This window comes from Puma concolor, chromosome B4 (genome assembly GCF_028749965.1).
Source record: "Puma concolor isolate L17-30 chromosome B4, mPumCon1.1.hap2, whole genome shotgun sequence".
Taxonomy (NCBI): Eukaryota; Metazoa; Chordata; class Mammalia; order Carnivora; family Felidae; genus Puma; species Puma concolor.
The window spans coordinates 105,950,329-105,970,646 of record NC_141673.1 but is presented as its reverse complement, the minus strand read 5'-3'; the positions used below and the strand labels follow the sequence as shown (position 1 = coordinate 105,970,646).

At 44.7% G+C, this 20,318-nt stretch overlaps 2 protein-coding genes across 3 annotated transcripts in view; one reads left to right on the top strand and one right to left on the bottom strand.

The window, feature by feature from the left end:
- NINJ2 (ninjurin 2) overlaps positions 1–20,318 on the top strand; it is a 79,903-nt gene that overhangs the window by 27,371 nt on the left and 32,214 nt on the right. The gene's annotated exons all lie outside the window — the stretch shown is intronic.
- The window catches only part of B4GALNT3 (beta-1,4-N-acetyl-galactosaminyltransferase 3), a 141,736-nt gene continuing 136,088 nt past the window's right edge, over positions 14,671–20,318 (bottom strand). The window contains exon 20 of the mRNA XM_025930390.2: positions 14,671–14,969. Coding sequence (XP_025786175.2) covers positions 14,675–14,969 — 295 coding nt within the window. The 3' untranslated portion in view covers positions 14,671–14,674. The remainder of the gene's footprint in view (positions 14,970–20,318) is intronic.

The window sequence follows — 20,318 nt, the reverse complement described above, 5'->3', positions numbered from 1 at the left end:
ATTACTGCAAGTATTTGTAATTGTACTTTTCGTATCCATAAATGAAAAACTCCATGCTGATAAAAAGCAACCGTGTGGGGCGCCTGGGTGGCTCAGTCGGTTGGGCATCCAAGTTCGGCTCAGGTCATGATCTCGCAGTCTGTGAGTTCGAGCCCCGCGTCGGGCTCTGTGCTGACAGCTCAGAGCCTGGAGCCTGTTTCAGATTCTGTGTCTCCCTCTCTCTCTGACCTTCCCCCATTCATGCTCTGTCTCTCTCTGTCTCAAAAATGAATAAACGTTAAAAAAAATTTAAAAAGCAACTGTGTATTCACTAATCCTTTAAATACCCATTTTTAAAAATTACAGCAACATCCCTGTGTGTTTCAAAACCAGCTCCACACCTACGTGTGAGATCAATTATTTATTGTGTCTATATGCAATGGCTGTTGTGCCACTGATTCAAGGACCCTTTACTGTAACTGAGGACCTTCTCCTCTTTCCACAAAGTGGGAATCACTGTCTAATTTAAGCTCTCCACTCTATAAATGAGGAAACTGTGGTCTAGTAAAACCAGTCTCCTAGCGAGGTGGTGTGGAGCCCATTCCAGAACCCAGGCCTCCCTACTATCTTCTGGCTTCTTTGCAGGATGCCTGTGTAGCCATAGAATGCTCTTAGAGCATCTGATCTCCCACTGGCCTCCGGAACTGCCTCCCTTCAACAGCCACACTGCCACACCCTCCCCTCACTGAGAGGTCTCCAAAGGGTACTCAAGGGGAGAAAGGACTCTGGATCTTTGACAGGACAGTGTGCTGCCATCCAGCACCCTAGAAAGCTGCAGAATGGGCCAGAGGGGCCTTTTATACACTTTGGTTTTAAATCAATAAATCAGATTTCCCCCCCACTTACCTTTGGAAAACACTTTGTCCCTTTCATATGACCAGACCTGGGAAACAATCAGACGAGGGTGTGGGTTATGCGGCACCCAGCCTTGGTAACAAACTGGAACCCAATGGCTGCCGTGGGCTAAGGGTGCTGGCCTTGGGTTCAGCCCTGCCTCATTTAGTCCTTACAAAACCCCTGTGAGTTAAGTAGTGTTATTCTCATCTTCATTTTACAGATGAGGAGACTGAAGCTTAGAGAGGTTAGTGGCAATGTCACGGAGTTATTAAAGGCTTCAGAGATGGGATTCGAAGCCAAGCCTGAATCCAGAGCCTGCAGTGACGACCATGATGCAATACTATGTTATGTGAGGCTGACTGGGCTCTGGATTCTTGGGTCCTCCTTGGGACTGAATTATTTTGTTACTCCTTTACTCAAGGAATCATTCTAAACCCAGCCATAGTTAAGCAGTAATGTGGAAGCCCTTCTCTTCCAAGAGACTGGAAACCTCTTTGCCAAATCTTTCAGGGACGCAGATGGACTCCACAAACAATACGCATCCCATGAGGGCAGAGACAGTTATTTTTTGCTATTTATTTGTTTGTTTATTTATTTATTTATTTATTTATTTAGAGATAGAGACTGTGCGAGTAGGGGAGGGGCAGAGAGAGAGGGAGATGGAGAATTCAAGCACTGACAGTGTGGAGACCGATGTGGGGCTTGAATCTATGCAACTGTGAGATCATGACCTAAGCCAAAACCAAGAGTCTGAGGCTTAACCAACTGAGCCACCCAGGTGCCCCTATTCTTTGCAATTCCGATTCTAGTTCAGAGCTCATGTTCAGAGGAGGTTGTTCCTATGCTCATTCCCACGTCTGCCCCCGCTCTCCTCCAATCCTAAAATGCTCCCTCCCCAGTCCACTCAGCAGCAAAAGAATATATAGGCTTATGCAAAGGTTTCCCTACTCCAGGAAGTTCTTCAGAACCATATAAACCCACACTGATTTTTTCCTTTCTTCTGGATCATTTTCTCTCTGGCCTAAACACAGCTTCTGCCTTTTGTCTGTTTTGACTCATGTGAGAGCCTTACTCCCCCAGCAATTTTTTTGTAACGTTTATTTATTTTTGAGAGACAGAATGTGAGCAAGAGAGAGAGAGGGAGGCACAGAGAGAGAGGGAGACACAGAATCCGAACCAGGCTCCAGGCTCCGAGCTGTCAGCACACGGGGCTTGAACTCACAAACTGGGAGATCATGACCTGAGCCGAAGTTGGACGCTTAACCAATTGAGCCACCCAGGCGCCCTGGCCCATCAAGCTTCTTGAAAGCAGAGGCCAAATGTATTCTGCATCCCCTAGCCCATACATCCAGCACACCGAAGACTGCTAAGTGGTACTTACAGGACTGAATTGAGAACAAGGTCCTCCCTCTTGGACCATTCATTCTAGCCAGTGCTCTCCTCCAAAGAAATTATTGGTCCCCCACCCCCTACCTAATTCCCTGAGGTTCATGATCTTGAAAGTGCTGGGATTTGTTTTTGCTGCCTCGTCAGAAAGAAGCCTGACCTTTCTGAGAATCTTTTGTCTGTGGGGCCCACATGGCTCTGCCTGGAAGTCTTGAGACCAATTTTTCTGCACCTGAGCAGGGCTCTCCTAGAGCTCTGAGACGCCATTCAAGGCTTTGGCAGCTTTCACTTTTAAAACCACCTGAGTCCAGACAGTGGGTTAAATGCAAGATTTGGAGAAAGGTGTGTGAGTTTTCTTCTCCACTCTTGTCTCTCACTCAAGGGTTCTTCTTAGCCAAGTGTGTTTGTCTTTTGCTATTCCAGGAGGCCGAGAGCCTCTTTCTCTCTGCAGACTGAGACAGAATGTCTGGCGCTAGAGGCACTTCAGCTCCTGACCCAACACCACCATCTCCCTGGAGCCCAGTGCTCTGGTGTGGACCTTCACTGGGTCAACCAGGACTGCTCACTGAAGCCTGCTGGGAGTCTTGAGCAAGCTATACACTTCTCTGAACCTCAGTTTTTTCATCTGTAAAATGGAGGGGCTGGGCATTGATCACTAAATTCTTTCCTGCACTAATGTTAAAGAGTTCTAAAATAGCATGGGCTTCTCATCATTTTCACCACGTCTACCCCCACCTCACCACTGACTTCCCACAGAATTTTATCCACACTGTGGTCAGGGATGAACCTTGACCTGTCCAGCTAGGAGATCCTATAGGTTAGGATAGTCTTATCGACAAAACAGGAGTACTACCACCCTGGAAAACTGCAGAAGGGGACAGAAGGGTCTTTTATGCAGTTTGACATTAAATCAATAAACCATATTTTCTCCTACTTTCCCTTGGAAATGCTTTATCCCTTTTGGAATACCAGGATCCTTTTTTTCACTGAATGACTTTAATAACAATAATAGTATCTGAAATTTGTTCCTGTTCTTTACAGTTTATGAAATGGTTTTACATCGACAATCTCATTTTTTTACGATTTTATTTTTAAGCAATCTTTACACCCAACATAGGGCTTGAATTCCCAACCCCGAGATCGAGAGTTGCATGCTCCATGGACTGAGCCAGCCAGGAGCCCCCCTACAATCTCATTGTTAAATCCTCATAACAACCCCATGCAAAAGGCAGGGATTATTCTTCCCTTTTTGCAGACAACGTAAATGGAATGATTTGCGTAAATTATCCAACCAGAATGATAAAGCTGAGAATGAATGTACCGTGTCCTAAATAGAAACTGCAGGGACATAGAAGCCAGGAGCAAATGCTTATCTGTTTAAGGATGTTTACCTTACCGTGATAGGACTCAGTGTGAACATTTGAAGGAGCGCTCTCTGTAATGTATAAATTATATGCAAATAATATGTAAATCTGCCTCTGAAGTTTTTGAACTAAGAGCTTGCTTGGTGTTTTACAAAAGAACACAACAGCACACATTCGGTTCCTTTCCCCAAGCCAGAGCCGGAGAAAACAGAGCAGAGTGTGAGGGCAGAGGATATTGGGCTATTACCAGCCTGCTTTGTACTTTCTCCTGACAATTTTTGTGGGAACCAGAGCAGGTGGAGTAGGAGGTAGGGAAAGGAGAAAAGAGCTCCCTGTGGTTCACCCCATTCCCTTCCCTTTTCACACCACTGCTCTTGCTCAGAGCCTCTTGAGACCCAAGCTTCCTTCATGAAGCCTTAGGGCCTCCCGCTTGAGAACGGCAGCTCTGAAAGACTCAGGCTGTAATCTCTCCCACACGTCCCAGGTCTCTGATTCATGTAGGTCATGCACTGCCATGGTCTGAGGCTCCTCATACAAAGTGGCGGAGTGTAATTCTTCATTCTAGAAAGAAAGACACTTGGCAAATGGTACCCAAGTCCAACTGTATAATCACCCTTCCACTGGGCAAAGGAAATCTAGCTAATCCTTGAGGAGGAGAAGGAAGAGGTTCATACCAACAGCATGGTCCTATCTGGATAGTTCAGTCAGGTGAACCTCAGGCACCACTTCTGTAACTTTATATACTGTCCCCTAGTCCCGGTCAGAAAATGCAGCTACTCTGAGGCAGAAAAGGCAGTGGGTTAGGCAGGAAAAGCCACTCATTTTTGGCTATTCAAGGAAGACTTACAGACCAGAATCCATACCAGACCATAGTCAACATGTTTCTTCGAAAAGGAAACCATTCTGTCTGTACTTACCAAAGCCGAGGCACTTTATAAATGTTTTTCTTTCTTTCTTTCTTTCTTTCTTTCTTTCTTTCTTTCTTTCTTTCTTCTTTCTTTCTTTCTTTCTTTCTCCCTTTCTTTCTTTCTTTTGAGAGAGAGTGAGCAGGGGAGGGGCAGAGAGAGAGGGAGAGAGAGAGAATCCCAAGCAGTCTCTGTGCCATCAGCACAGAGCCTGACGCGGGGCTCAAACCCACAAACTGTGATATCATGACCTGAGCTGAAACCAGGAGTCAGATGCTTCACCAACTGAGCCACCCAGGTGTCCCAAAGCCAAGGCAGTTTAAACAAATTATCTCATTTGATCCTCACAATGTCTCTGTAGGAGAGAAACTATTCTGAACCTCATTCGGGGGGAAATAAAGGTCAAGGCCACACAGCTAGCAGGTGGCCACACAGATAGCAGATTCACGGACAAGGAGGGTGACCCCAGAGACTGCACTCCTGACCAGAGCACAACACTGTCTTTATACGGAAGCCGGAGGTGGATGGGGGTACGTGAGACCTTTGAACAAGGTCTCGTGAGAAAGAGTGACCAGAATCTCAGAGATGTGAAGGCCCAGGCTTCAGGGTGACCAAGGCCTCTGGAGAACAGGTGACCCCAGATCAACTTGTGAAGGAGAAGCCTTTTCCTGGGAAGCTGGGCCCTGGCCCAGCTTCCCCACAGTCATTGCCTAACCTCTGTGGCTGAACAAAGAGGGCTGAGGTGAGGAAATCAGAACATCCTGGGGAACGAGTAGAGAACGGAAAACACGCTATTGCCACGGGGCCTGGGGCCCAGAGGCAAGGGCACCCTGTAAGCCTGGCTGAGGGCCCTGATGGGAGCCGCCTCCCTTGGCTATGTGAGCCTCCACTGGCAATAACCACCTCGGAGAGCTCAGGGAACCGTGAGAAAAAGCACAGGGGCCAGACTGGTCCTTTTATCCTAAGGAGCTTGACAGCTTCACAGATACCCCTTAATTACAAGCCCAGGAATAAAGGTAGGTAAACTGTGCTTTGGCCAGGACACTTGCCTCATCAGCTATTGTGAAGACAGGTCTGGGAGGCAGAAAGAATGCTGGGGAGAAGGATACAGAGAGGTAGGCATTAGCAGGAGTGTTTCTCAACACAGGGCCAGGGCTTTAATTGTGAGGGAAGAAGCCTGCTCTGGGACACTGTGCCAGGGACACTGTGCTCTGACTGCTACGTGCTCTTCCCCAGTATCTTTCTGCTGAGGTCCTCTTAGTATGTACCAGCCTCCACTACAACAACCTTGCTTGTGTCAGGGCAGGGGACCCAGGACAACAACAGTGGGTGACTCCACTCTTTTTTTTTTTTTAGGTTTATTTATCTATTTTGAGAGAGACAGAGACAGCGTGAGCAGAGAGAGAGGGGGAGAGAGAGAGAGAATCCCAAGCAAGCTCTGCACCATCAGCACACAGCCTGATGTGGGGCTCAAACTCAAGAAACCTTGAGATCACGATCTGAGCAGAAACTGAGAGTAGGTGCTTAACCAACTGAGCCATCCAGGTGCCCCTAGGCTTTCATTCCTCCACTCTTTTAACGAAATGCGGGCAATTTTAGCATCATATGTGCCAGAGACTTGCAGCATTTATTTTGGAAGGTAAAGTAAGGGATTTGTAATCTTTTACTGGCATAACTAAGGACTCTAGCCCCAGAATCAGGTCACATAAGGGCTGATGTATGGAAGGGTGCTCCATTTTGGGCAAAGCTGAAAGGTATGAGAAATGAGATCACTATGCAGTTTCCTTATACCACTCAGAAGTCTGGCTTCTAATTTAGAAGTTGGTAGATAGCCCCATTTCATAGTCAAGAAATCCCTGTTCTTGGCATCTTGGCCTCCTTCCTATTGGGAGAGGGGGTGGGGTGGGTTTCTTGGTGACACCTGTAACACTGTCCTTGTCATTGCCCTGTCACTTTCTCCACTATAATGAAAAGAGCACCACACAGATGATTTTCTGGCATTCCATCCCTTGAACACTTTGTGCTTCTATCACCCAAGGATCCAGACATTTGTCCTCCCAAGATCAAGCCCCTGAGCCTACATACATTCTTTTTCTCCTTAATGCAATCAGTAACTGGCCAGCACAACGCTAAAAGTCTTGAGGTATAAACCATAGAGAGATTAGTAACTTATAAGCACACAGGCTGATTACTCAGTGCATGTTGACACAGTTAATTCCAATGACCAGGTTATTACATTTCCTTTGTTTCCTTTCCTCTTTGCTTCCATTCCTGGTGAAGGCCAGTCTGCTCTTGCAATCTTTCTGTCTGTAAGACTTTGTCTTCAGTCTAGGCCAGGTAACCAATCAGAATAGCAGCGAGGTCCTGGTTTTCCACACTCAGAAATTTCCTTGAAACTGTCCTTCCTGGGAACCTCCTCTGCTCCCAGCAAATTCTTATTAGCTTTTCTAACCAACTGGCCATTAGTTCACTAAAAGTACTCCTTTCTGAAGCCCTTCACAGTAGATAAAATCCCCTGTAATGTACATCCTATCTCCTGGGGACTATTCCTCACTTTTTACTTCCATCCTTTCTTCCCACACACTTCCTCCATCAACACCACCTCTCTGTCAATCAACAGGATCTTCTTTTGCCTGTCAGTCGACCCTGAAATGGATACAGGAAGTCATGTGAGACACATTTCCTGTGCTCTGGGAGCAGGCAGCCATGAGGTGACAGTCTCTCACGTAGCCCTCTGTAATACCCCATGGTACATGCTGTACTAGAGGGATGAACCAAATGCTTTGGGAGAACTGAGAAAGACGGATAAATTTAGACCATGAGCAAGGCTTCCCAGCTGAGTTGGGCTTTAAAGAGTAAGTAGAGGGGCACTTGGGTGGCTCAGTCAGTTAAGCCTCCGATTCTTGATAGCTCTGGTCATGATTTCACCGTTCATGGGTTCAAGCCCTGTGTCAGGCTCTGCGCTGAGAGAGTGGAACCTGCTTGGGATTCTCTGTCTCCCTCTCTCTCTGCCCCTCCCCTGCTCACTCTCTGTCTCTCTCAAAAATAAATAAAGGTTTAAAAAATGTAAAAAAGAGTAAGTAGAATTTCTCCAAGTAGAGAAAAGAATGGGAAGCAGTACATCTTTTGTATGGGCAGAGTCTGTCCTTTCAAAACATCATGCTTCTTTGGATAAATATAAAATGTTCCCATTTATTCCTCTGGTCCCCGAAATCTGATGAAACTTCCTAGTGGGGCTTGCACTTCTCCTTTGAGAATCACTCATGTCTCAAAACTGAGAGATAACTATAGACTATTGTTTCTATAACCCACAGTAAATTAGAGTAGGGTTCCCTACACACACCCTTTTATGCATTCACATAACTGCTCACCCTTGATTCTTCAGAGAGATCATGGAAGTGTGGAATCTTCCTGGAGTCCCTGCATGGCTTCTGTGGGTAGTGTCAGGGATGTGAGCTTGTGTGCTAAATGGAAGAGGTCAAGACCTTAGGCTTACGTCTTCCACAGCCTCCCCAAGCCTGGCAGCTTCCTTGTCTTTACATGACAGCTGTTTGTTTTTCATTGGGTGCTGACAATGCATGCAACCCAGCATGTGAAGACATAGTCCTGCCCTCAGGCCTCTGGGAACCTGAGCTATATACTCAGCTCTGGGTGCAAACACAGCTTGAAAAGCAGGCAGGCTGAGCTCTAAGGTGTGAGGCCTTTGTTTCCTTCTCTGAGGGAAAAATGAGCTAGCTAGATGAATTCTCTGAAGAAGATAGCAAGCAGGAGTAACCAAGACCTCCTTTGTTGAGAATAGGAGGGAGGTTGGAATCATGTCAGTGCCCAGGCACTGAAGAATGCCTGGGGATGAAGGAGGGAAACACAGCCTGAGGCAAGTAGATAACAGATGGAGGCCAAAAATGAGGGAGGACAGGCCCTAGAGGGAAATGAGAGAGCACACTGTGAGAGCAGTACCACCTGCAGAGCCTCCCATGGCCCCCCATGGGCCTCACCTGGCACACCGCCCCTCCCCGACTGGGTCCTGGGGCTCACAGCCCAGCACCGACTGACCGAAATCAAGCCTTGCTGAGCAGGTGCCCATGGAGAAAGCTGGAAAGTTACGGCCAAAAGGATAGAAAAAGATGGAACTTCAGGAGGCAGTATGATATCGCGTAAAAGACACAGGGTTTCAAGCCAGATCAGCCAAGCTTCCTTTCCCATTACCATTCCTACTAGCTGTGTGTCATGGGCAAGTTGACTGTTCTTTCTCAACCTCACTCTCCTCTCCTGGAAAATGGGTTCTTGTAGGGTTTAAATGAAATAACAGCTGGAAAGTGCCACCTCGTACACGGTAGAGGTATACTCGTTACTCCTTTCATGGAAGAAAAGTGGTTTATTCCTTAAAATCCACAATGAGATTCAGAATTAGAATGAATGACCCAGAAAAAAGGAGAAAAGGATGATTTCGCATTTTTCCTCTTAGGAGCCACAGAAACAACAGGTTTGACATAGGTGTCCTGAGGAGTTTGGTCATCAGCAGGTGGGAGCTATTCCTGGTATGTCAGAGCACCCCCCAAATCACACCAGCCTGATGGCCTGGGAGGTGGCCACACTTTGCTTGATGGTTTTGGCCCCTTTCACCCCTAATTCTGTGATTCCATGAGGCCTACATAGCATCCCTTGGAAAATCCATGGATTGACCTGCTAGCCAGTCACCCAGTCAATCAGTCTATCCATCCATTTACTTCACCTTAGATTGTTCTATTGTAATGATGAAAGGATCCAGTGTGCCAGGGGGTGGGCCCAGAGGCATGGGCCCCCTGGCTTGCAAGGATACGCAGGTCTTTACGAGATTCAGAAGACACTTAGATACTTTTGGCTAGAGGTAACAGAAATCAGCCTAAAGTATCTAAGACCAAAAGGGAGAATTTATTATAAGATGCCAGGGACTCTTCTAGGAAGCATGGGAAGAATAATCAGGGAGGCCCTACAAAGGCCTGGAATCAGAAACCAGGAAACCAATATCAATCCAGGCAGCTCTGCCTCTCCAGAGATGACTGGCCTTTCATTTCTTTTTCTCCCTGTGTATCTTGGTTCATGTAATCATTGGTGGTTGGATAGCAATAGTGAATCTCATTTGCAGATTTATGGGAGAGAGAATCTGATTGGCCCTGCTTGGATGGGATACCTACCCCTGGTCCACTCAGCCACAGCCAGATGAGCCACGCATTCATAGACCACCATGATAATCTCTCATAAACAAAACTCGCTAGGCTACTCCTAAGTAGAGTTGGGGAATCTCAGCACCCAACAGGGGTTGCACCCCAACGGGGGTTGTGTTAGTTAAAATACAAGTTTGGTAGCTCTGTCAAGACCCAAAGTAATAAGGGCTTAGACAAGAGGGAAGTTTATTTCTGTCCTTTGGGTAACAGTCTGAGTGCATACAGTACAGGCATACTATGGTGGCTCCTCAATATTAGAGGCCCAGGCCCCTCTAGCTTGTTACTATACTCTTAGAATATTTGTTCAATGCACATGGTTAAAGATGGCTCACTGCAGCGTCCACAGTCCAACTAGGGAAAAAGAGAATAGGGAAGGCATGGGCCTTCCTTTTAAGTGCATTATTATTCCTTCTAACTTCTTATTATCCAGAACTTGATCATGTGGACATACTGTAAGAGAGACTGAGAAATATTGACTTTAGTTAGGTGGTCATGTACCCAGTCAAAAATCCTACCACTCTGGGGGTGCCTGGGTGGCTCAGTCAGTTAAGCATCCAATTCTTGATTTTGGCCCAGATCATGATCTCACGGTTCATGGAATCGAGCCCCACATGGGGCTCTGTGCTGAGAGTACAGAGCCTACTTGGGATTCTCTCTCTCCCTCTCTCTCTGCCCCTCCCCTGCCCTCTCTCTCTCTTTCTCTCTGTCTCTGTCTCTCTCTCTCTCTCTCTCTCTCTCTCTCTCTCTCTCACACACACACACACACACACACACACACTCTCTATAAATAAACAAACAAACAAACAAACAAACATTTAAAAAAAAAACAACCCTACCACTCTAGGGTGCCTGGATGGCTCAGTTGATTAAAGGTCCAACTTGGCTCAGATCACGATTTCATGGTTCATGACTTCAAGCCCCACATTGGGCTCTGTGCTGACAGCTCAGAGCCTGGAGTCTGCTTTGGATTCTGTGTCTCCCTCTCTCTCTGCCCCTCCCCAGTGTGTGCTGTCTCTCTTTCTGTCTCTCAAAAGTAAGCAAACATTAAAAAAATAAAACAAAAAAAATCCTACCACTCTGTAAGAAGGTCAAATAGCTATTGGGGGATGACCTCCTATAGCAGTCAATAGGGACATTGGTTCCTGGAAGCTCACAGAAGTTTTCATCTCTCTGACTCTAGCCTTGGGAAGAGATTATTGTTAAAGAAATGATATGGCAAGCGTGGAAACATGGATGTGGAAATGCTAAGGAAGATGCGACCAGAACAAGTTTAGCTTAAGTAATGTCTAAAGTTCTCTATGCTCTTACACCACTTCGAGAAAGCATGGGGATGATGTGCCTCTTCCCCTATCCTAACTTAGGGGATAGAAAAGGAAGTTCTTGGGACAGATTGCAGAAGTGAATTGTATAACACAGAGTTCTTTAAAGAATACACATCTTCAGAGCTGCGGTTCTCCTGGGCATAACTCAACTCTGCTAAACAAGAGGGAGTTGAAATCATTTCCTTTAGGCACTAGACCCACATATTATGTTCCTGCCTAGCAACCTCATCCTGCAGCTGTGCTGGGTGGAGTAGTTCAGAGCAGCTAATCCACCAAGAAAGCTGTGTTGGGCACCTACTGTTTGAAAGGCACCATTCTGGCTGCTGTAGAAGAGCCCATGGCAGTAGAGAATGTGTCTAACAGAAGGTTGTGCTCACTGACCCCTTCCTTTCAGCCACCAGACTGACCTTATCTCTAGCTGAGGACTTCCTGTGCACCCGTAATTACTTGACGAGGCAAGAGGCTTCAGTTCCAAGTCAGCGGATAGGATAATGAGTCACGATGCATATGGTAGCTGTGGCTTTGCTGACTGTGCATTCACCCTCTCAGCACTGCACTTTGGTCTCCAGAAGAGGAAGAAGGGCTGCCAGAGGGGGCTGATTTTTAGCTGCTCAACAGTATTGATCTTGCGTTTTTCAAGGATCCAGCACTGAGTGTGTGTGTGTGTGTGTGTACACTTGTCAGGACGGGGAAGGCAGGAGGGAGGTGCAAAAATGACTGTGGGAAGTTAGGAACTCAAAGTGGACTTTGTAGCTTTTAGTCACAGTGATGTCAAGATGGAGTGGGAGGGTTGGAAGCAGAAAGAGCCCCGAGCTAAGAATCAACCTAGGGTCACATTCTGTCTACAACTGAACTGAGTGTTTAAATATGACTTTCCCCATTTTAATTTTTTTTTTAATTTTATTTATTTATCTGGAGAGAGAGAGCATGCACATGTAAGCAGGGGAGGGGCAGAGAGAGGGAGAGAGAGAATCCCAAGCAGGTTCTACGCTGTCAGTGCAGAGCCCCACGTGGGCCTCGATCCCATGAACCAAGAGATCATGACCTGAACTGAGATCAAGAGTTGGATGTTTAACCCACTGAGCCACCCAGGTGCCCCTCCACCATTTTAAAAACAGGGGTAATGGCCTTGCTCAACTCCAAAGGATTTATTAAATGAAAGAGAATTGGACCGTGAGCCTTGCAAAGGCCAGGTCTCTACTTCATTTGTCTCTGTGCCTTTCAGCGTCTGGCATAGCGCTTTGTGCGCGTAGTAACTCTTCAGTGAATATTGTCTAGACCGAGTCACTGAAACCACCTGTTCCACCTTACATGTAAGGAAACGCAGTGAGGGACAGTGATGGAAAGAGCAAACACGGAAGGCGCCAGTTACGTCTTGTGTTGTACATTCAATCAACCAAAGTATCCTTCTTGTGAAGTGGCAGCACTGGGAGTAGAATCCAGATCTTTGAACTCTGACACCTCTGCTCTTGCCCCCTACCATATTGCCTCTGAGTTATTTGGCTAAAATCAGAGAGCTTGTTTACGGCTGAGATGGGATTCCTTTTCAGGAGAGCTATTACAGATCCCCTCTGCCTGGAGTTTAAATATAATGAATGGTTAAAAAACAGGGTCTCTGGAGCCAGGATGCCTGGGTTTGAATCCCAATTCTGCCATTGACTATGTGATCTCATTTAATCTCTTTATCCCTCAGCTTTCTCATCTGTACAAAGGGGACTGAAATTGCATTTCACCTCCCAAGGTTGTTGTGAGGATTAAATGAGTTAAAATATGTAAGGAAGGGTGCCTGGGTGGCTCAGTCAGTTAAGCGGTTGACTCTTCGTTTCTGCTCAGATAAAGCCCCACTTCGGGCTGGGATCTGTGCTGAGTGTGGAGCCTGCACACAGGCTCCTGTGAGAGGAGGGGAGAGGAGGGGAGAGAGGATTCTCTCTCTCCCTTTCTCTTTGTCCCTCCCCTGCTCGTGCATGTTCACTCTCTCTCTCTCTCTCTCGCAAAATAAATAAGTAGACTTAAAAAAAATACATGAAGAGCTTAGAAAAGTGCCTGGCACATAATAAGTACATTATTGTTTACTGCTCTTCTCAAGTAAGTTAGGTTTTTACTGCTATGGTGGTGGCTACAATCAGCCTTCACAAAGACAGCCATTTGATGATGGTGGAGTTTTTTTCTTCCTGAATAGGTAAGATTCCCATAGATGTTTTAAAGGACTGGAGACTCTACTGTATAAGTTCTTTGAGGGCTGAGGTGCTTCTCTGGTAAAGACTCTCCAGGGCTGAGTTCAGTGCCATACAATTGGTGGGCAATTGGAAAGCGATGACCAATAACTCCTGGGGCAGTCTGAGCCTGGGATAATTATCTCCTATGCACAGCACATTGACAGCTGAGATGGGACACTGGTTTTCTACAAACACATCTCCTTCCCTTAAAATCTTCCAAAGCCCAGGGGCGCCTGGGTGGCTCAGTCGGTTAAGCATCCGACTTCAGCCAGGTCACGATCTCGCGGTCCATGAGTTCGAGCCCCGCGTCGGGCTCTGGGCTGATGGCTCAGAGCCTGGAGCCTGTTTCCGATTCTGTGTCTCCCTCTCTCTCTGTCCCTCCCCCGTTCGTGCTCTGTCTCTCTCTGTCCCAAAAATAAATAAACGTTGAGAAAAAAAAATTAAAATCTTCCAAAGCCCAGCCTTTATTCAGATTTGCTCAGCATTAGAAAGTCACTGGAACCCCCAGCACAAAGACGGTGGCTGAATGCCAAAGGACCAGAGCCAGGAAAACCGTGTGAGAGGCAATCTCGCTCCTGCCAAGAATGGGATGCGATTTCCTACCCCTACCCCCGCAGTGGGCCCCCAACCTCCTGTCCTTCCCATTCCCCATCCACCCCCAGTCCTATGGGCCACGGATTTCTGCCTGAAAAAGCAATTCAGCGCTGTACACTGGGGATGTTTCCTTCTGACCTACTTCAGGCAGAACACTTGCCCTGCTGAGAAAGGGCAGCGGCCGCTCAGCATTCCCCCACCCCCCCACCCCCTCACCCCCCCCTCCCCGCCGCGGCCTCCAGATGCTGAGTCGTCTGTCACTCACTCACAGCCAACGGCCACACCTGAGAAGGAGCTTTTCTTCATGGTTTCCCCACATCGACACCTGGACTGACTAACCTGACAGGTTCCTGGGGTAGAGTTGAAACCTGTTTCCTGGTATAAATGTGCTTTGCCTTTTCTGTTATGTGCCTGTTTTTGTAATTTGGTTCAGAACCACCATTTACCATGGACCCAGGAACTCAGATTGCCATTTTCAAGTGTTCCTAGTTCCTCCTTCTTCCTCTTCTCCTTCTCCCTCTTCTTCATAATCAGTACCTTCCAGAGTACCTACTATACATATTCCCTTTAATATACCCAGTACTCAACTTTGTGAGGTAGATCTACAAGGACAGTGCTTCTCAGACTTTAATGTGCATAGGGAATCCTGTTCAAAGGCGATTCTGTCGAGTAGGTCTGGGAGATACCTGAGATTCTGCATTTCTCACAAGCTCCCATGCGATATTGATGCTGCTGGTTCTAATTCCTTGAGTGGCAAAGATATCAGGAAGAGTCTTTTGGTTGCAAGTGACTGAAATCCAATGTGAACTAGTTAAGCAAGAGGAATTTATTACAAGGATATTGGTGTCTCACAAAGCCGAGTACAGGATTAAAAACGCACCCCAAGAGGAGTGGAAGCCAAAGAGGACCCTCTTGGTTCTTGACTCTTCTTTCTCCTTGCATGCATTTCATTGCTCCATTCTTCCTCCACCCTTCCTTCCTTCCTTTCTCCTCCATTCTGGTTAGGACCAAGGTAACTCTACCCATAGTCCTGTGGATTCCATGTCCTCTGCTTCCTTGATTTACTGCTTTGGTATGGTGGAGCATATCTTCCAGTAACTTCCTATGAAAGTGAGCAACAGAAATAAAATTTTACTTACTAACATAACTGAGGGGAGCCTGGGTGGCTCAGTCGGCTCAGCGTCCAACTTCAGCTCAGGTCATGATCTCAAGGTTCGTGACTTTGAGCCCCGCGTCGGACTCTGTGCTGACAGCTCAGAGCCTGGAGCCTGCTTCAGATTCTGTGTCTCCCTCTCTCTCTCTGCCGCTCCCCGCCCCTCACTTTCTCCTTCTCTCTCAAAAACAAACTTTTTAAAAAATTAGAAAAAAAAACCTGAAAATGTCTCTATACTCAATAGTATAAAGTATAGAATTCTAGCTTCCAGAGTAGCTGTTATAATATCCAATACCATTTCAATTTTCTATCCTTTGTATCTCATTCTGAAAGTTAAAAATTTTTGTTTATTAAAAATAGATTTTTGTTCATTTATTTTTGAGAGAGAGAGAGAGAGAGAGAGAGAGATGGAGTGCAAGTGGGGGAAGGGCAGAGAGAGAGGGACACACAGAATCTGAAGCAGGATCTGAGCTGACTAGCCGGAGGCAGGGCTCGAACCCACAAGCCATGAGATCATGACCTGAGCTGAAGTCGGATGCTTAACTGACTGAGCCACCCAGAAGTCCCTCATTCTGAAAGGTTTTAGATTCTTCTCTCTGACCCCTAGCATTCTGAAAGTTCACAATGATGTGCCTTGGGATGGTTCTTTCCTCATTCATTATACTGGGCACTTAATGAGTCTTTTTGACCTGGAAACTTACATCCTTCTGTTGTAGAAAAAAAAAAAAATTCTTCTGGTTATTCACTTATTTCTTCCCCTCTGTTTTTTTGTTCAGTCCATCTGGAGCTCCTGTTATTAGGATGTTGGATCTTCTGACCTGATCTCTTGATCTTCTTATCTTCTGTATCTAATTTTCCATCTCTTTATCTCTTTGCTTTACTTTCTGTAAGATTTTATAAACTACTTTTTCTAACTTTGCTAGTTGAATTTTAAATATTTCTATTTTTAATTTCTCAGAGTTCTCTTTTGCTGTTCTCTGAATATTCCTTTTTCTAATAGGCTACTATTCTTATTTCATGGGTGTAGTAGCCTCTCTTCTGTCTCCAGGAACATTATTCTTGTCCTTTTTTGAACTTTTCTTCTCTCTACATTCTTTTCTCTTTTCTTTCTCTTTTCTTATTTCTTTATTTTGGTCTCTGTCTTTCATGTAGACTTTCTGTTTCTATTAAAGAGTGAGGCAGGGGCGCCTGGATGGCTCAGTCAGTTGACCCTTGATTTCAACTCAGGTCATGTTCCCGGGGTCATGGAAGTGAGCCCTGTGTCAGGCTCCACACTGAGCATGGAGACTGCTTGAGATTCTCTCTCTCTTCCTCTGCCTCTCTCCCCTGCTCATGCTCTCACTCTAAAAAAAAAAAAAAAACAAAAAAACAAAACAAAAAACACTTTAAAGAGGGAGGCACTAAACAGTTTACCGGAAGAGGAACTAAGAAGAAACTAATGAAGCCCTCTTCATTGTACCTTTTGAGTCTTTTAAATTCTGAGCCACATTAGTATAAAGCCTATTCAAAAAAAAAACAAAACAAACCTTTTAGAATTTATTTTAAGCTTTATGTGCACAGGAATGGCTTGTCCATTGAGGAATTTTACTGTAGAGATATTGAGATAAGGTGTCAAGCAGCTTTTTCTCTGAGGGGACTTCTAAATGTCAGTGTTTAAAAGTCTCTCTGGGCCATTAAGTCTTTTCTGATAAGAATCTTCGAGACTTCTGTCTGAGGATAGGTGTTGGGGGAGGGTATAAGCCTAACTGCCAATTTTGTTGAATGAGTGTTGGAGGAAGGCCGGATATTCCACTGTTGAGAATGTAGCTTTTTAAACAGGTACCTCAACCCTCTCCTAACTATACATACAACTGAGTCTGTCAGCCTCTGGAGTAAGCTTCTCAAGCTGTCTGTGGTGAAGGACCAGTTTTTAAATTTCTTATCTGTCAGGGACCCACATGTAGTTCTAACGCACATGGCTAGTACATATCTCTTACCACACATGACTCACAATAGGAGTTCAAACATCCAAACTGGTCTACATCCTGTTCAGAAAGAAGAATCCACTGAGAACACACTTGAAGGTTGAGGCAATTTCAAATTTCTATAAAAATTCTAAACACTCTTACTTTCTGTACTTATCATATTAGGGCCAGTAACAAAGTTTATGGGCCTAAACCAGTTCATGAACCAAATTTAACAGCACTGCTCTAGAAAAAAACAGTCTAATCTCTTGCCTTGAGGAGGAGCTGTCACTAGGCTTTGAGAAGGTGTTGGGGAAAATCTGGAGGGCTGGACTGCTCTGCAAATAGACTTTCAGCTCATTCCCCATCTCAGCTCTGCCCTTCATTCCCACATTCCTTGGTACCCTGGGTTTCCAAACCCAGTGCTTTCCTGAATTGCTCATGTCCCATGATTGGTTCCTTTCTGCAGGCATCAGGCCACAGCTTCTACTACTTGGCCAAATCATTTACCCCTCCTTATTCTACTTTCTTCTCCCATTTTCTTTGTCCTTGCTGTTTATACTTTAAAAAATCCCTTTCAAAATCCTGACTTCTTCACAGAATTGATTCAAAAAGTATGGAATTTCAAGGCACCCAGAATAGCCAAAACAATCTTGAAAAAGAACAAGTTTAGAGGGCTTATATATCCCAATTTTAAAACTTACTGCCAAGCTACAGTAACATGTTATCAAGTGTGATTTTGGCATAAGGACAGACATACAGATCAATGAAATAGAATTGAGAGTCCATAAATAAACCTTCTGATGTGTGATCAATTGATCTTTGGTAAGAATGCCAAGACAATTCAGTGGGGGAAAGAATAGTCATTTCAGCAGGTGGTGCCAAGACATGTGGAGATCCACACACAAAGAATGAAGTTAAACCCCTACCTCACATCACACACACAAATTAACACAAAATGGATCATAGACCTACACGTAAGAGCTAAAAATTTTACACTTTAGAAGAAAATATAAGAGTGAATCTTCATGAGGCAAAGACTTCTTATATATAACATCAAAAGCACAAGTAACGAAGGAAAAAATAAATTGGACTCATGAAAATTAAAAACTTTTGTGTTCCAAATGACACCATCAAGAAAATGCAAAGAAAACCTACATAAGAGAGAAAATATTTTCAAATCATATATCTGATAAGGGACTTATATCCAGAATATACAATGAACTTTTACAATCTATAGTAATAAGGCAAATAATCCAATTTTGAAATGGGCAAAGGACCTAAATAACATTTTTCCAAAGAAGATTTACAAATGGCCAATAAGCACATGAAAAGATTTTCAACATCATTAGCCATCAGGGAAATGCAATTTCAAAACTACAATGAGATACCACTTGATACTCTCTAGGAGGCTATTATCACAAAGACAGATGATAACAAATGTTACTAAGGATGTAGAGAAATTGGAACCTCACGTTGTACTGATGGGAATGTAAAATGGTGCAGCCACTTTGGAAAACAGTTTGCAGTTCCTCAAAAAGTTAAATGTAGGGGAGCCTGGGTGACCCAGTTGATTGGTGATGGACTCTTAATTTTGGCTCAGGTTGTGATCTTGAGGTAAAGGGATTGAACCCTACATGGAACTTTGCAACTGGACATGGAGCCTGCTTGAGATTCTCTCTGTCTCAATCTCTCTCTCTCCACCTCCCTCCCCTGCTCGCATTACCTCTCTCTCTCAAAAATAAAAAACAAAAATTCTTAATAATTAAAAAAAAAGTTAAACATAGACCACATGATCCAGCAATCCCACTCTTAGGTGTATATATTCACATAATGAGTGAATGTTCAAAAGCAACATCATTCATGATAGCCAAAAAGCAGAAACAATTCAAATGGTCATCTGCTGAAGATGGATAAATAAAATGTGGTATATCCATACAATGGAATTTTATTTAATGATAAAAATAAATGAAGTACTGATACATGCTACAACATGAATGAATTTTGAAAACGTTATGCTTAGCAAAAGTCACAACGTCACAAAGTCACAAATGCTTCCATTTACATAAAATGTCAAGAATAAGGAAATCTACACAGAGAGAAAATAGATCAGTGGTTGCCTAGGATGGAGTCCAGGGGATAGGGAGGAAATGGGGAAGGAGGTTTTTTTCAGGGTGATAAAACTATTCTAAAATTGATTGTGATGGGACACCTGGGTGGCTCAGTTGGTTAAGCCTATGAGTCTTGATTTCAGCTCAGGTCACGATCCCATGGTCCGTGAGATCTCATGGTTCATGAGATCAAGCCCTGCATTGGGCTCTGCGCTGACAGTGCAGAGCCTGCTTTGGATTCTCTCTCTCCCTCTCTCTCTCTGCCCCTCCCCTGCTTGCATGCACGCATGTGCTCTCTCTGTCTCAAAACAAATAAATAAACATTAAAAAAAAAATAAAATTGATTATGGTGATGGCTGCACAATTCTGTGAATATACTAAAAGCCTCTGAATTAGACACTTTAGATAGGTGAATTGTATGGTATGTGAGTTATTTCTCAATAAAGCTGTTATAAAGGAATTTCTGGGATCAACCCACCTGGTCTAACTGCAAGTCCCAGTGCCACCACTCTTGAATGTGGAGGGTCTTCAGCTTATCTTATGCACAGTGCTCCTCAATTATTAACACATGAGCTCAAATCTGAGGTGACACATTTGTTCTCAAACTAATGGTGATTTAAGGGCTTGCTATTGGCTTCCTTAGGGGATGTACCTAAAAATGGTGTTTGTTGAGTCAGACATATTAATCAACTGTGCTTAACTTGACACTCTTACTCCACAGAAAAGTTTCTTTTATTTTTAAAAAGCTATCTCCTTTTATTAATAGCAAATAATACAAAAAGCTCCTCCCTTTTTGAAAGCCTCAGCATGTGTTCTGAATGAGGATATAAACCCAGTTGGTTCATTTATTCAACAAATATTTCCAGAGTACTCACTACGTGCTACTCTGCCAGATTCTGCAAATGCAATCAATGGTGAACAAATAGCAGAGAGGAGAGAGCTGAATAAACAAGCCTTTAGGTCAGTGTGGACTCAAACTAGTCCGTCCTAAATCTCCAATGACAGAGGAATTGGGGATGTTTCACTGTTGAGGGATTCAGGGAAATGTCTACATTATCTTTTTTCTTCTTTGAGCAGTCACAGTTGGGTTTCTTGAATTACATAAATAGCAGAACAACACTAGCAGAAATGGGGGAAAAAAAGAAAAGACGCCAAACAACAGTGCTGCTGCATCGATCCAATTTCAAACCATTTCTCCACTCGACCCATTTTTGAAGATTCTAGCTCCATTTCCCCCTAGCTTT